We start from the raw sequence: 15,003 nt of genomic DNA, 5'->3' as shown, positions 1-15,003 counted from the left end.
TTCCATTCCTCCCGTTTTTTTTTCTTTTTATTCCCCGGCCCTTGTTTCAAAGCCGTCGTTTCGGGAAAGACCGGGAAAATCCAACGTACTTAAACTCCTGGCCGCCAGAGTGCTTATGACGCAATGAGTATATCGTATCGGCAGAAAAAAAGGGGAATTACAAATACGCATAACTAAATAACCAGTGATTTCCAATATGAAGCAATAGAGCCTATTAACGTAAACAAGACTCCTTCTTTTGGCGTTTTCAAAAAAAGTTGCATTATATTATGTTTGCTGCACCGAGAGGAAAACTCTTAGATTCATTGACGGGATTTGGAAAGCAGCTTTTGTACTGCTGCTGAATCCAGCCTTTTTTTCATTTCTAAATTCCAAACTTGTAAACACCGTCTTTAAGCTGCTGACGCAGTGAAAGTATGAACGCTGTATAGACGGCCGAATGTACTACTATGCTAGCCAAGTGTGCTATTATTTTTTTTTCTTCCTTTTTTTGGCTTAGGGAACCAACAACTGCAATTGGGTCAAGTTTTAGAGCGGAATATATAAAAAAAAAATACACCTGAAGGCTATGGGCACAAAGTCAAGCAGTCCCGGACACCAAAAAATAGAAAGGTGCAACTTGCACACCACGTCGCCTACCAGCAGCACTACATATCTATGTTATTCTCTTTTTTATTTAAAAAGAAGAAAGAACCTCATTGTCTTATGTGTAAAGGACGCAGATGGGAAAATGGATCGACATGCATATCACCCACAGGTCCGTGACACTGAAGCCACATTTCCCAGTAATCCATTAGTTAAGCATGATAAAAGATAGGAATTTATTTACCTTAGAGTCCTAGACCTCTTTCTATTGAGTGTGGAGACGATTAACAGTCATTTTCTTTGGACAGCATCTCAGTGGAAACTAATTGTTCCAATTTTATTCTAAAAGAATGCTTATTATTCTGAGAAAATAAGCTCACATTAGTCGTATTTAATTATTTTGGCATTTTCTTCCTTTTTACGTGAGACCTGAAGGAGGATTACATTACCGATTTACAAAAGTCATCGATAAGATCGATTTAAAAAAAAAAAGAAAAAGAAATTGATGGATTCTTTTATGGAGAATTGGCGTCGTTGTTCCCACGCAAACAGACGTCAAAACATTAGGCAAAAATGGCGACATGCAGCGAATCCCTCGTGGATAAGGTTTTGAATGAATTTATCACTGTCACAACGAAACCAGAAAGCTTTCTAAGGTAATAAATAGTTATATTTAATTTTCGTTACCTAAAACATTGTAAATAGAATTCCATTTCTTGTCGTCATCGTTGCTTTTACAAGTTCCTCTGGTTTGAACCTCGTGTTGATGTACTCTACTCATACTTACACTGCACCTTTTCGCATCTATTATATTGTTCTCTATATATTTATTTTTTAAAATTATATTTTCAGTGTACAGGCTGCTGCCAACACAAAATTCAAAGCAATTACAAAAGATCTCTATGATTCTGTTAATCAAAATTTCACACTGCAAGGGCTTACTGGAAGTCTGCCAGAGCTTTATACAGAGGGATTCGATGAAGAACAGATTTGGCAGCAACTAGAACTTCACAATGAACCTTCCTTCAAGATATTAATGAAAAATGTAGCCAAACTTCTTACAGGAAAAGACAAGAAACTTTCATTTTACAAAGTTGAAGTACAAACTGACGATGAAGAGCAAGAAGAAAATGGTTTGGAAAACGAGGAGGATAAAGACAGTGTTGCAAGTGACTTGTCTTTCCAACTTCCTTCTGATAGTGATAATGAAAACGAGGATGGAGACGACTCGGACCTAGACGAAACTGACGCATTGAAATTCGACGAGTACAAAATGCTCGATGAAGAACGCGAAGAAAGGCCAAAAAAGAATAGAGAACAGTCAATGGGGAAAATTCGAAAAACTGAGGTCGACGACGAGTTTTTTAAAGTTGGTGAAATGGAAAAGTTTCTTGAAAAGGAAGAAACTGAAAAACCAGTTAAGGACGACGACGAAGATTCTATCGATTATTTTGAGGACGTCCTTTCCGACGACGATGAAAACGTAAACACATTTTTATTCCTTTTTTCGGCATAAGATTGCTCATTTCCTTCTTTTTTCCTTTAAAGGAAGCCGCTGTCAAAGCCAAGTACAAAGATTTTTTCCGAGGATCCATTCCTGCAGACGACCAACAACAGGAAATGGATGAGGAAGATGAAGATCTGGAAGAGGGTGATGAAGAAATGGAAGATGAAGAAGAGCTAGACGACGACGATGAACCAAGAGAGAAACGTGTCAAGTAATTTTTTAAATAACCTGAATGTTGAATTCTTAAGTAATTCGTTTTATCTAGATTCGACTTGAATGGCTCCGATTCAAGCGACGAAGACGAGTCAGACACATCCAACGATAATCTCACGAAATCGGAAGGAAAATCTAGCTATGAGCTAAGACAAGAACGGTTGAAAGCTAAAATCCAAGAATTGGAAGACGAAGCTGTAGCGCCGAAACCCTGGCAGCTGATGGGTGAAACCAAAGCCGAACTCAGACCTGATAATGCACTTTTAGAGGAAGATCTTTTCTTCGATCACACAACAAGACAAGCGCCTGTCATCACAGAAGAGACCACCAAGACCTTGGAGGAAATTATCCGCCAACGCATCAAAGACCAAGCTTTTGATGACGTGGAGCGCAAAATCAAACCTGTCTACGACCCTACTGAATTCAAAAAGAAGTTGGTGCTGGACCAAGAAAAGAGCAAGTTTAGCTTGGCTGAAATTTACGAACAGGTTTGATTTAATCCATTATTAATAACTCGATAGAAACTCCTAACTTTGTACTGTTTAATTTCCAGGAATTCTTGAAGCAGCAAGAAACTCAAAAGGCAGAGGCTAAATCAAGTAGTCTTGCCGACGTGCCCAACGATGAAGCGTCCGAAGACCAAAACCGTGCAGCACTTCGCAAGAGAATGGCCACTGTATTTGCCAAACTAGATGCACTCTGCAACTTTAGCTACACCCCACGAGCAGTACGTATATTCTTGGTTGGCTTTCCGAATGATTATTTTCATTTTCAAACTTGCTCCTGTATAGCCTGAACCTGATGTCAAAATTGTCAGCAATATGCCTTCGATCGTTATGGAAGAAATTGCTCCCGTCACAGTCAGCGATGCCAATTTGTTGGCACCACAAGAAGTTCAAGGTCAATATTTGATAACCTGCTGCCCATTTTATCGTCTCAAAATAGTCTAATCTCCATGGTTGAACAGATCCCACGAGAGGCGTGTTGAAGGGCACGACGGAAAAAGCGAAAACGGACCGATTGCGAGAGCGGCGGAAGAAGAAAAGTGCCCAGCGAGTGCGGCATAAAGAACGAGAGCGTACCGAGAAGGCCGTCGACAAGGCTAATCCGGGGCTGGGTAACAAGCACGCAAAAGCCCGTGTTTTGCACAATTTACAGAAGGCGGAGAAGGAGGGTACCGTTTCATTGGTAAGTTATCGTTTTGTATTATTGACAAATTCTTTTTTGGGCGTATTTGAAATATTAATGAATTGCAATTCTATGTCGTTTATCATAGATCAAAGACAATAGAACTAAAGCTACTAAATCTTCGACGGCCTTCTTCAAACAATTGCAAGAAGATGTGTCGGCCAGCGTGGACGCGGTTAGACAGGGCAAGCAGAAAACCAATCTGAAAAACAAACGCAGCACTGGTTCTCAGTTTAAACTTTAAAATAAAACATAAACAAGACGAAAAGGCGACATAAAACTCTTTCCAACTCTATGCACTTTGTTGGCTTTCTGTTTCGTCTATACATGCTATTTTTCTTTTTCTATTTAGAATTCCGGGTTTAGTTCGGCTTATTTCTAGTTCCCGGTTCGTGATTGGATTTGTAGTTTTTCAAAACTCAGTTTTGCAACGCCTCTGGGTTTTCGGATAGCGCCAGCCAGAAGGACATGGGTTGAATGGTTGAAAACTTTGTCATTTAACTTCCGGTAAAGTCAGCTGTGCCATCTAGGAAGTAGAATTCCGAGGTTAACGGCAGGAACTAGCCATCAGATTAGCGGGATATTTCCGGCAATCAATGATTGTGGTACCAAACCCAGCAGAGACAGAAAAGTGGAAAAAGGAGAACGGTAACTAATTCATGTTGCATGATTCATCCACACATTTTTTTTCCCCCTTTCTTCGGTTGACGTCAGAGAGTCAGAAGCCCCTGCCTGTAGGACGTTGACAACGGCTTTAATTGATGCGAGTAGACGGGAGAAAGTGCCATGTCTCTCGGGGCTGTAGTTAAGCTTCAGCGAGAATAAGAAGAAGAAGAGATGGTGGGGGTAGTATATTGTAGGAGTTGGCGGGGTTGCGCGGTGGAGCGGCGCGTCGTTCCGGTGACGAGACAGACGTGAATCGGGTATAGAACGCAGTGAACAAAGTTCAACACCAGGAAGTAAGTGTGCGTGCGTTGTGTGTGTCCCCTTTTGTAGGAAAAAAAACCCTCATTTTCCTAGAGAATCATTTCAATTATTCACACACAAGATATTTGACACTGTCAGAAAAAAAAGTTTGAGCCCGCCGACTTTGAATTCCGTCCATATAGAGTCACAATAGCCCCTGGGCTGTGTTGTTGTCGGATTCATAGAAAGACCAACGAGTTGGAAGAGCAATCATCACCACCACTACAATCATCAAGGACTGACACCCTTCGGAGAGGAAATGAAGGAAGGAGACGGGCCCGATGTTGAACCATTGAACCATTGTAAGTAGATCTACTCGTCTGCCGGGCAAGTAGCCTTTTTTATTATTTGTGTAAGCCCTTCGTCTGTGGATGATTTGATTACGGAATCGACTTATTGGGTTCCGACAATCGATATTCCCGCTGGTCTTTTCGAGACGAATAATAACAAGGAAAAAGTGTTGCATTTCTTATAGTTAACGAGGAAAGAAGCTCGCGTAATATTGATGTGACAACGGAAGAATTCCGAAAATCAACCGACTGTTATTTTATGCTTAGAGCGTTATAGGCCCACCAGCTAAGTCTCTCACGATATAGTATAGACAGGAAGCTCTTTATTGATTTCTTTTTTCTTCTCTCTTTTGCGTGCCTTGTTTTCCCGGCGCTTGCCCGATACGCTCCCTTCTGACTCCCAGCTGCGTGTTCGGCAGAGAAAGAGAACTGCTGTTATTGACCAGACCTTCATATTTCCTTCTCCACCACCACCCCCCGGAGTGACGTCAACCGATCCGCCCCCTCTACCGTGTTTCTGAATTTTTACTAGTTCGCGATTAAGGGGTGGGGGGGGGGGGGACATGTGTGACGTAAATGACAAATCCCGAAACAGACCCGCCGTCTCTCCCGTGACAGAGAATGGGAAGAATCTTTCAAGTTTATAGGATTTGTAAGAAAAGAAAAAGATCTTATTCCAAATAAGATTGGATTCCTCTAAGGTCCTGAATGGATGGCCTCTTCTTTCTCCGCGTGTCTTATCGACCAAGATCAGGGAACCGTGTGCCATCACCTTGGTTACGCGGAACAAAGGGCGAGCCAGATATTCTGCCCCGTTTGAATAAAACATCTCAGCCAATTGACATATCCACTCTGATGATTTATCGTGTAGATATGTAAATTGCCGTCTAATAAATGCCGATAATGGGTTTCGCGGGAAAGAGAAACGGCTCATGTTTCAGCGTGTGTAAGAAATATACACCCGGATGAAATGACACGCTCGTTATTGCACAATCGGTATTGTGTGTGAGTCGGCCACTTCACTCAAAGACCCGAGAGGAGCGTGCGTGAGACTCGGACACGTGCAGGATCACACAAAACCTCGTAAGCTGCCGGGCCGCACACCGCATCGTCTTTGTTAAACAGGACAAAAAGCGGAACACGACCAGGATCGTTTATTTTCTTGCCAACTGGAATTCATTCCGGGCGATCCGATTGGCCGTTGTGTAGTCCGTAGTTGAGCTTAACTTTGCCCTCTATCCAAAACGCCATGATAATACAGAGCGACCGGTCCGCAGCGGGAGCGAATTCGTGTCACCAAATGCATTGTTTACGATCAATGCGGTACTTTATCGACGTTATTGACCTCCTTTCAGTCGGCCGTTATTTATATTCCGGTCCGTGTAGACTTATACCCAGGCTGACATCCATCAGGCAAGTTAAACTTTGAATGTTGCAGTTTTTCCATCTCATCGCATCACATTTTCATCAAGAGACTTGGGATAGAAAAGGGCCGACTACAAAGGAAGAAGAGCTTTTCATTCGTGATGTTATATGTATTTAGATTTATGTTGTACAACTCACCAAAGTCTTTCTAGTGCACAGTAGCTGCCTGACGGCTATCAGCCGTCGCAGTATAAAATTGAGCGAAATGTTCTCAGACTCTTTGTTGATGGGCAACTTCCTTCGGGGGAAATAGAGAAGATACATCTCATCTTCTTTGAAGATTGCAGCCCATGCCGACCTCGACAACCAACCCTCGAGAAAAATCAAACATGGGGCGGGAGAGAGAAAAAAGGCAACATTTTTCAAGGAGGAGCGCAGATCTCTGCCTAGAGTCAAGTCTGCGCAAATGGTCAATCAGCCGTCGGGCGATAACGTGAGCATGTCTTTGGCGGCTCCTTGTGCCTCCCGTATTTTTTTTTTTTTTTTTTTTTCTTGGTCCTAGTGCACACGCCTAGAAAACATCGACCAATCCTCGACGGTGAGGACGCACACTACGAGTCCTACGAGATTAGAGCGGCAGGAGCGCGCGCTCTACACGCTCCTCCTCTCTCCTCTTCCGTTAAGCTCCCCGTCTTGCTCCCGCTCCCGTTCAGTCGATCTTGCACAGTTGGGATAAGTTTGTGAGTGTTGATGAGAGAACGTCTTCCATTTTTTTTCCCTGTGTGTGTTTTTCGTCTTCATCATTTTGCCAGCGCGGGACAACTTATAAATTGCACGCGACTCCCAGTTTGGGTTTTCTCCAGACTATTTCATATATACCATAGGTGCAACAACATGGTTATCACAGTTCTTGTGGATATTACCAAGTTCGCCGGTAAGTTGCTTCGATAACTTTTCCCCCCTCGACCAGAGTTATTATTCAAGTTTGTAATAACATCACGAACCAACGGGAACAGTTGTCTGCAGCATAGGTTTATGTGTATGAGACATGTAATCATTGATCGAATCGCTGCTATTTTCTAAAAATTAATTTTCCCTCCCATTTCCTCTATTTTCTGACTCGTTGAAGGACTTGATGGAATCAAATGGCTATTTCTTTCCTAACCCAACTGATGGGAATAAAAGGAACTCATTGTTGATCCTCTGAAAATATTTTTCCTAGTACCCTGCTAATTGGACTAGGGACGCCTCTTCAACTGATCCAATCAATGGCGACATGTAGTTCTCTTTTTCTTTTGTATGAATGCAGTGCGCGTCCTCCTTTCACTCCATTTCCCATCCGCTTCATCGCATACATGTCGGAGTTGATGGATATCGAGTTTTCCATCAACCCCGACTTGGTACTAGCGCACTCGCTCGTCTACCAAACGGAAACTTCTTTTCCCGACCAACGTTTTTCTTACGTTTTGATGAACGAAGTAGATAATGTGCTCTGCAGATCTATCGATCCAATAAAAAACATATAACACACACACGCTCCCTTTTTTTTTTATCATACAAACATTTTATTTCGTGTAGACTCGTTCGTTCGAATGTTTTGATGCGCTACCTTCTTTTTTTTTTACTTGTAATTGTGATGCAATTATGTTGATGAGGCGGAAGAAAAAAACAAGTCGAGCGTAAACGAGCTCCTTTGAACAGCATCCGCTCGATCCCCTTTTTTGATTTTAGTTTCCCAGCAGCCGAAATATCTATGCTACCGTCGAATAATTATCAAAAAATGTACCTGTCGATAAATAACAGAATTCTAATTTTGTTTTTAAATCTTTTTTGTATTTTATTTTTCTCCCGCAGTGAGCACTCCGGCGGTCGTGGGAATCTGTCTCGGAGGTGTTGTGCTCCTGATCTCCGTCGCCGCCGTCAGTTGTTTTTGTTATCGCGGACATCACCAGCAAACAAGGAGCACTAAGAAAGCGCGGTCGCCCGGCAGTCACATTGGATCAGAGAACAGACCGTTGGCTTTCCGTAAGCCGGTGGCGGTCAAAAGCCCCAACAACCCGCAGCAATTGACTCACTCGTATCCCGTCAGCGGAGGATCATCGGTTGCCATCAGCCACCACCTCAAGAAATCGCCAAGTCCGACAGGAGCCAAAACTCCTCCCGGCTCCTGTCCCATCGGCAAATCTCCTAGTCCACTTTCCGGTAATGAAGGACCAAAACAGTTTCTAATAGTATACATGGTTTCTAATTGCCAATGTCATTTCAGCGACGACGCCTTCGACGCTGACCCCAACTTATGAAACGAGCAGCCCGCAGGTGAGCCGGAAAAACTCTCTGATCTCGGGATGTTCTCGTTCCGTCATCAACGCCCTCCAAGAGGAAGGGCAGCAGCGCGAGTCTGTCATCCGCTTTCAATTGGAGAACGAGGTCACTCATCCAGCGGAATTGATGAAAAGTGACTTGGTGGCATCCGCTTCCGCAAACCTCCCCGGCGGAGAAATCGACTTGGTCAAGATGGAATGCGGAGGCGGATCCAACAAACTGGGACAACTCTACTTTAAAGTCAGGTACTATATCAATTACATGTTGTGGGTCTTTATTTATTACGTGGGAGGCGGTGTGGGAGGAGGAAGCTGAATGATGAGTGAACAGATTTTGACAAAACGGTCCGCCCACTCTCCAGTTCCGAGTGCTCCTTACGCACACACACAACGTTCAGTATAAGTAAGAGGAGCAAATTGAATGTAACAAAAGAATAAAAAAAGAGCAGTCGAGCGTATAGTGGGCGAAATGAGATTCTTTATGATGACAAAGTCGATCGATAACTCGTTTAGCGTGGTTTGATTTGTTGCAGCAACATTATTATATGTTTTATTGTGTCCCCCTTTGCATCCTTCCGCTTTTTTCGCCAAAAGAGATTCCCCTCGAGCGATTGGGCAACAGAAGGGGCGACTGTATTCGTCGGGGCAGTGGGGAGGGAACTGGCATGGGGTTATTGTGATGGTAACTTGATCCTATCCAATCATGCGAGTATAGAAGAGACAGGTCCGTCTCTTTCCGGTTCTTTGATATTGACTCACGTTCCAATGCTTCTCATGTTCCGGAATTGGTTTCTTTTCTTCTTTTTCTTCTTTTTGTGTCTGCCAAAATAATCAAAGCCGATTTCTTTTCGCATAATAAGGCACAATGTTGAAAAGAGTACGCTCAACATCACCGTGGTCAGATGCCAAGGTCTGCCGGCTCGTGATTCCAACATCGGTTCCAGCGATCCTTACGTCAAACTCCAATTGCTGCCCGACAAACACCACAAGGTCAAGACCCGCGTCCTTCGTCGCACTCTCAATCCCGTCTACGACGAAGACTTTACTTTTTACGGAATCGGAGAAAACCAACTTCAGGTAGACCAATCCATTTGTCTTTCACGCACGATGGGCAACGGTCGAACGACACGCGGGAAGTGGACTTGTTATACGACCGTCATTACCGGTATTTTTCTCTTTCTCTCTCTATTTTCAGAGCTTGACGCTCCATTTCGTCGTTTTATGTTTCGATCGATACTCGAGAGATGACGTCATTGGCGAAGTGTTGCTGCCAGTTAACGAAGCTCTGGAGGAAATGACAGATTCAGTCGATTCCAACAATACTGCAGACAACGGAAACCACTCTGGTGCTCTACTATTCCGAGATATTGCGCCACGCAGTCATAAGGTGAGCCCCATCGTGTTGGAAACGAGAGAGAAAAATGAGAAACCACGAAATGCCCAGGTCGCAAAGGGGCGTGTGGTTGTTAGGGAGACACGCAAATAATCCAGCTGCTTTCGTTAAAGTTATAGACCTTTTTCTTTTTTTGAAAACCATCAAAATAGATGAGAACTCACGGAAGAGGCGAGCTTCTGGTGTCGCTTTGTTATCAACCGCAAGCTTCTCGACTAACAGCCGTCGTCCTGAAAGCTCGCAACATTCCCCGCATGGACATGACCGGCCTTGCTGGTACGTTGCCCTCCCTCATTTTTTCCGTTACGTCATCCTCTTGTCATCAGAGTCTTATTATTATTATTATTATTATTTATATTTACTCAAGATCCTTACGTCAAGATTTATCTTGTGCACAATGGACAACGAGTGGCCAAGAAGAAGACGCACGTCAAGAAGCGCACGCTGAATCCCGTTTTTAACGAGTCGTTTGTTTTCGACTTGCCGGCCAGCGCCACTTCACTGGACAATATCAGTCTCGAATTTCTCGTCCTCGACTGGGATCGCGTCACCAAAAATGAGGTAATTTTTGACGAGTGCCTTATTAGAGTGGGGTCGGAATAATATTTCGAACGTAATCTTGAGCCTTTGGATTTAAAACAGGTGATTGGACGTTTGGAATTGGGCGGAGCCAAGACGATTGGAACGGCCTTGCATCACTGGAACGAGGTCTTGAATTCTCCACGTCGTCAAATCGCCGAATGGCACAAACTGAAGGATTGAATCCGGCCGCATTGATCACCCATCAAAAGGTGAAACCATCGCGTCAACTCCAACCTTTTCCCTCCCATTGGAACATATTATTTCCTCCCCTCGAACGTTATTATCTATTTAAAATATATACATATTTACTTCTTACACGATTCGATCTATGTTTGCTATTGTGTCACGGATTCTATTGCTGCTCGCTGTAGACTGGAAAGCTTTTTATACGTGAACAATCCACCCCGAAATGTTTCCTCCTTGCTGTCCACACGCCTCTTTATCACAATTCAATTCGCTCCTAAAAGCTATACACACTTTTCCATCCACTGAACTATATCAATCGGAAGAACCGGCGGCCACATTATTTATTTTCGTTGCCTGGACGAAATGACGAAGAATTATTTCTATAAATACAAGGAGAGATTGACGGCATCTTTCCTCCTGTGCTGCTACGAAGAAGAAAACGTTTTCATCGGCTCCTTTGTTTCCCCCGTTTTTGTCTGGTTCCGAAAACAGAAATTGTTGACAAAAATTTTCATGTGATGACGAAATTATGTAAAACGCGACAATGAAGAAATCAATACACATCAGTTTATTGGGCAATGCAGCTGCTTGCTTTCTACGTCTATAAAAGAAGTAACCCGACCAAATATTTCATCCACTTTACACAAGTAAATAAGAAATGGGAACTGCGATTGCGCAGTCGTCGGCTTGGATGTTTGATCCATATCGAATTCCTTTATAAACACCTCATAAAACTTGCATCAAAGCGCTGTGAAGTAGAAGCTGTCACGTTTCACAGTCGCTGCTTTAATCTGAAACGACGTCCAAAGGGAAACTGCCAAGTGAAGCGAAAATGTCAGAACGTTTGGCGGGCACTTCGTTTTCGCTGTTGAAATATGACAATCCCGTTCTGGTGCGTGAGCCGAGTGACGGCAACAAGAGAAGAGTAAGGAACTTTGTACTGTGTCATAATAAGGAATCCTTTGTTTCGTTGGCCATCGTTTTAATTCGGTTGAGTAACTTTCGTTTACAGGTAGACGAGTTGCCGCAATTGCAACCAGCCTCCACTGGGCTAACCGGCGGGAATACAAGTCGATCCATCATAGCAACCACTCCCGGTCCTGTCCCAGATCCGCCCTCTCCTCCTGGGGGAAACAAAAGTCGTGACGCAATTCGACGTGAAGCCCAAGATGCAATCAACGCAATTCTGCCTCCCAAGGAATGGACCGAAGACGACCAGATATGGCGGCAGTTGGTACACATACAATTGAAAAAATCAAATTCAATATAGTCTTCATTCCGGGAAAGAGTCAAAGCGCATTTTCGTTATGTTTGTATTCTTGCATCGTCGGTCTTTCTGTTTGTGATAAGGTCTCGTCTACGCCGGCGACGAGATTGGACGTCCTCGCTTTGCAAGAGCAGTTGGATTCCAGACTCAAGCAGAGACAAGCTCGAGAAATTGGAATCTGTCCAATCAGGAGGGAGCTCTACTCGCAGTGCTTTGGTACTCGCATGGCAACTTATTTTTCTACGATCGATAAAAAAATAAAATAATAAAATAAATAGACGATGTAGTAGGTATTAAAGAGACGAAATTACTGGTTTCAGATGAACTGATCCGACAAGTGACCGTCAGCTGTTCCGAGAGAGGCTTCCTCTTGGCTCGAGTTCGCGACGAACTCAATTTGACACTGCTTTCATATCAGACCCTGTACGAGAGCAGCTTGGCGTTCGGCGTACGGAAAGCTCTGCAAGCCGAGATAGGACGGGGAGAAATGGAGGACCAGATTGAGCAGTTAAAGCACGTTGAGCAGAATCTCGAATGTCAAAAGACGGAGCTGAAGGTTGAGCTGGAACGGAATGCAAAAAGAGCTCAAGAGGACATGGATTCTCTGAAAGAGCAGCACGCACAAGAGGTGGAATCCTTACAGCAATCCAACAAACAGCTCAAGGTAAACCTTAATGATGACCTATTGTTGGAAGAATAAGATGAAATAATTAGGTTAACTCGTTATTTCTTTAATTTCTAACGTTCCAGGAACTTTTGGAGGGAGTATTGACTGGCAATAAATAAAACGGGACCATCTTTGTAATATTAAAACATTTGAGTTTTTCTTTGTTAAATACACTTTTGAGCATCACAGAATTTCGATAGAAATATGAAGACGAATACTGACAGAGTTGTTCACTTCAAGACAAACAGGAATCCAAATGTGCGTTGATCTGACTGAGGCTGATAAGCGACTGGCAAATTGGGCAGGGCACTTTTTTTTCATCTTCGGGGCTGTCATCGGCGTCCAAAGAAACTATTTCAACGACCTTTGGAGTTTCCTTTTTGATGGATGATGTTGAAGGATTGGCCCAAGGAGTGTTGACTTTTGGTGGGCCTCCACCCAGGAGTCGGCCTTGTCCAGTAAAAGGGATAAATGACGTCATAGATGGAGGCTTGGACACAATGCCTCCTTGAGTCGGTCTTGCATCATTTGGTTCACTTGTTTCTGTTGATCCAGAAGATGGTGATGTAACCGTTATTGTCGAACTCCCTTTGTTCTTCACCGATCCTGCAAAGCCGGTGACAGTTTTTCCTTTGCCCGAAGTGGTGGAAGTAGTAAAATATCCGGATATAGCTTTCCCTTTGGGAGGACTAACGTTCTTGCCCGAAAATCCTGTCCAAGCTTTCCCTTTCACGGGATTATTGGTTGGCAGTTTCGGTTGAGAAGTAGATAGATTCCCAGTAGCAGTTACTGCTTTGTTTGATGGTCCAGCAGTAGGAGAGTTGAGAAACCCCCGAATATCGCGTGCACCTGATGGAATTTCAATCTTTTGCTTCTTGGGGTCTGAAAAATAGACGACATACACGGTAAATAATGAATAGAAAACAGGAGATCTTCATTTCTAAACAAATACCTGGCCCTCCCTTATTTTCATTACCTTCTTTTTTCTTTTTAACACCATATCCTTCAGGTTCTTTTATTTTTACATAGGAACCACCACAACTTGCTTGATGAGCAGCCCACCAGTTATCATGAGGTCCAGGAGCTCTATTCATTGAGCGCTTTACTAGTCCATAGAAAGGTTGCCTATGTTGGCAAGGGCCTGTACATTTCCACCAATGCTGTTTGTACAGTTTTACTTCATCGTGGAAGCTGTGATAAATCTGAGAGAGAATAAATATTTTAATTTTAACCAATAAAAAAGTCTAAAAGAAAATACAGGACTAACTGTGATTTTAGTTCCACTTTCTTGGTTGATTCTGTGCATATGAAATTGAAATTCTGGACCATGGCCATCCCTGTCCCTGTTGTTGTTCGTCAGGAACAGGAAGGCGTGGATCATTTCATGCTATTAGAAATAATAGTATTAGTATCAAAATTTGAATTCTAAGGAAATTATTTGTTTACCAGAAGAGTTTCAACAAGATCCTTTCTTGGTCTCAATTTCAAAAGTGGTACACTAAGGCTGATGGAGCAATGCCCAGATCTCCTTCCTTCATACCTACACAAACCAGCACACCTACAAACAAATTCATTAGAATACACTTCTATGGTTGTTGAACTGATTCAAACTATACACAGTCATTCTCGGGCTCCATTTCACCACAACGCTCTTTAGCTCGCCACTAAAGAAGCGATCGTCAAATTGAATAAACAGACTATGAATATCGGGGGTGGGATCCAAATATTCCCATTCTTCGTCCACGATAGAGTTGGGGTACATTCCATTTTTCTGTTTGCTTATCAAACTCATTTACTGTTCTTGATTTTAAAAAAAATGTACAGTGGCCAATGGAGTACTGATCAAAGTCACCCGGAAGTCCGGAACTATTTACAAATTTTTGAATCGTTGACGTTCTTGATTTCGTCTGCTAATAATGTTTCTGTGGCAACACAGGTAGCGGGGGCCGGGGGCCATACATTTTGTTTTGAAGTTTTAATTACTGAATCATAATTATTCAAGGATTTAATCTTTTGGGCACCTCTTTGAAAAAAAGATTTATTTTCCACTTTCCCAATTACAAATACTCAAAAAAAGTCAGAATCATGGTCAGAATTATTTTTTTTTAATAAGGAGAGGCGGAGAGCAGCAGATAATGGCGGATGGCAACGTCGTATTTACACTTAAATTTAATAAATTCAAATTTTAGTGTTAAATAAGAAAATATATTGAAATATAAAGTCAAAGGGGAAGGTGGTTTGGCTTCCTCATTAGGTTGAAATTTGGTGCACGCTCGTACTCCATTGAACTGCATAATGGAACTTAATTGAGCCACTGTGCGTTACCAAGTGAACGGTAACGGGCCACGATACTCAATCAGGGGTTAATCGTACGTCTGAAAGACACTACTTCGGAGCGTGAGACTAACTAGCAGAGTCACCAAGGTTGAACGGGTTACAACCTTTGTGATAGACATCCTTTACAGCAACCTGA

At 42.9% G+C, this 15,003-nt stretch overlaps 4 protein-coding genes across 10 annotated transcripts; 3 read left to right on the top strand and 1 right to left on the bottom strand.

Moving 5' to 3' along the window:
- Positions 1-1,090: 1,090 nt before the first annotated feature.
- On the top strand, positions 1,091-3,788 carry LOC124311024 (U3 small nucleolar ribonucleoprotein protein MPP10-like). Its single transcript, XM_046775266.1, has 8 exons — positions 1,091-1,241; positions 1,438-2,068; positions 2,134-2,303; positions 2,358-2,793; positions 2,859-3,032; positions 3,097-3,205; positions 3,273-3,493; positions 3,582-3,788. Exons 1-8 carry the CDS (start codon positions 1,159-1,161, stop codon positions 3,735-3,737), a joined length of 1,980 nt encoding a protein of 659 aa, XP_046631222.1. The 5' UTR covers positions 1,091-1,158; the 3' UTR covers positions 3,738-3,788.
- Positions 3,789-4,216: 428 nt separating this feature from the next.
- LOC124311086 (synaptotagmin-4-like) lies at positions 4,217-11,179 on the top strand. Of its 5 annotated transcripts, XM_046775379.1 has the most exons (9): positions 4,217-4,452; positions 4,603-4,761; positions 7,969-8,316; positions 8,381-8,681; positions 9,296-9,512; positions 9,631-9,822; positions 9,981-10,104; positions 10,196-10,389; positions 10,453-11,179. In XM_046775379.1, exons 2-9 carry the CDS (start codon positions 4,719-4,721, stop codon positions 10,588-10,590), a joined length of 1,557 nt encoding a protein of 518 aa, XP_046631335.1. In that variant the 5' UTR covers positions 4,217-4,452; positions 4,603-4,718; the 3' UTR covers positions 10,591-11,179. The 5 variants fall into 5 exon arrangements, with proteins under 5 accessions (XP_046631335.1, XP_046631334.1, XP_046631336.1 ...); XM_046775378.1 differs by having other exon boundaries at positions 4,375-4,761; XM_046775380.1 differs by having other exon boundaries at positions 4,378-4,761; positions 10,471-11,179.
- A 249-nt stretch (positions 11,180-11,428) lies between these two features.
- LOC124311937 (33 kDa inner dynein arm light chain, axonemal-like) lies at positions 11,429-12,704 on the top strand. Its single transcript, XM_046776304.1, has 5 exons — positions 11,429-11,521; positions 11,609-11,830; positions 11,947-12,079; positions 12,184-12,527; positions 12,614-12,704. Exons 1-5 carry the CDS (start codon positions 11,429-11,431, stop codon positions 12,647-12,649), a joined length of 828 nt encoding a protein of 275 aa, XP_046632260.1. The 3' UTR covers positions 12,650-12,704.
- Positions 12,176-14,431, bottom strand: LOC124311191 (DNA-dependent metalloprotease dvc-1-like). 3 transcript variants are annotated; one of them, XM_046775568.1, is made up of 6 exons: positions 14,147-14,431; positions 13,977-14,088; positions 13,798-13,917; positions 13,483-13,732; positions 12,753-13,412; positions 12,176-12,545 (listed from the first exon to the last, which is right to left on the bottom strand). In XM_046775568.1, the coding sequence occupies exons 1-5, from the start codon at positions 14,320-14,322 to the stop codon at positions 12,766-12,768; spliced, it is 1,305 nt and encodes a 434-aa protein (XP_046631524.1). In that variant the 5' UTR covers positions 14,323-14,431; the 3' UTR covers positions 12,176-12,545; positions 12,753-12,765. The 3 variants fall into 3 exon arrangements, with proteins under 3 accessions (XP_046631524.1, XP_046631523.1, XP_046631525.1); XM_046775567.1 differs by lacking the exon at positions 12,176-12,545 and having other exon boundaries at positions 12,647-13,412; XM_046775569.1 differs by lacking the exon at positions 12,176-12,545 and having other exon boundaries at positions 12,647-13,412; positions 13,507-13,732.
- Between the last annotated feature and the right edge of the window lie 572 nt (positions 14,432-15,003).

This window comes from Daphnia pulicaria, chromosome 8, assembly GCF_021234035.1.
Source record: "Daphnia pulicaria isolate SC F1-1A chromosome 8, SC_F0-13Bv2, whole genome shotgun sequence".
In the NCBI taxonomy this organism is placed as follows: domain Eukaryota; kingdom Metazoa; phylum Arthropoda; class Branchiopoda; order Diplostraca; family Daphniidae; genus Daphnia; species Daphnia pulicaria.
This window is presented reverse-complemented; position numbering and strand designations above follow the sequence as displayed.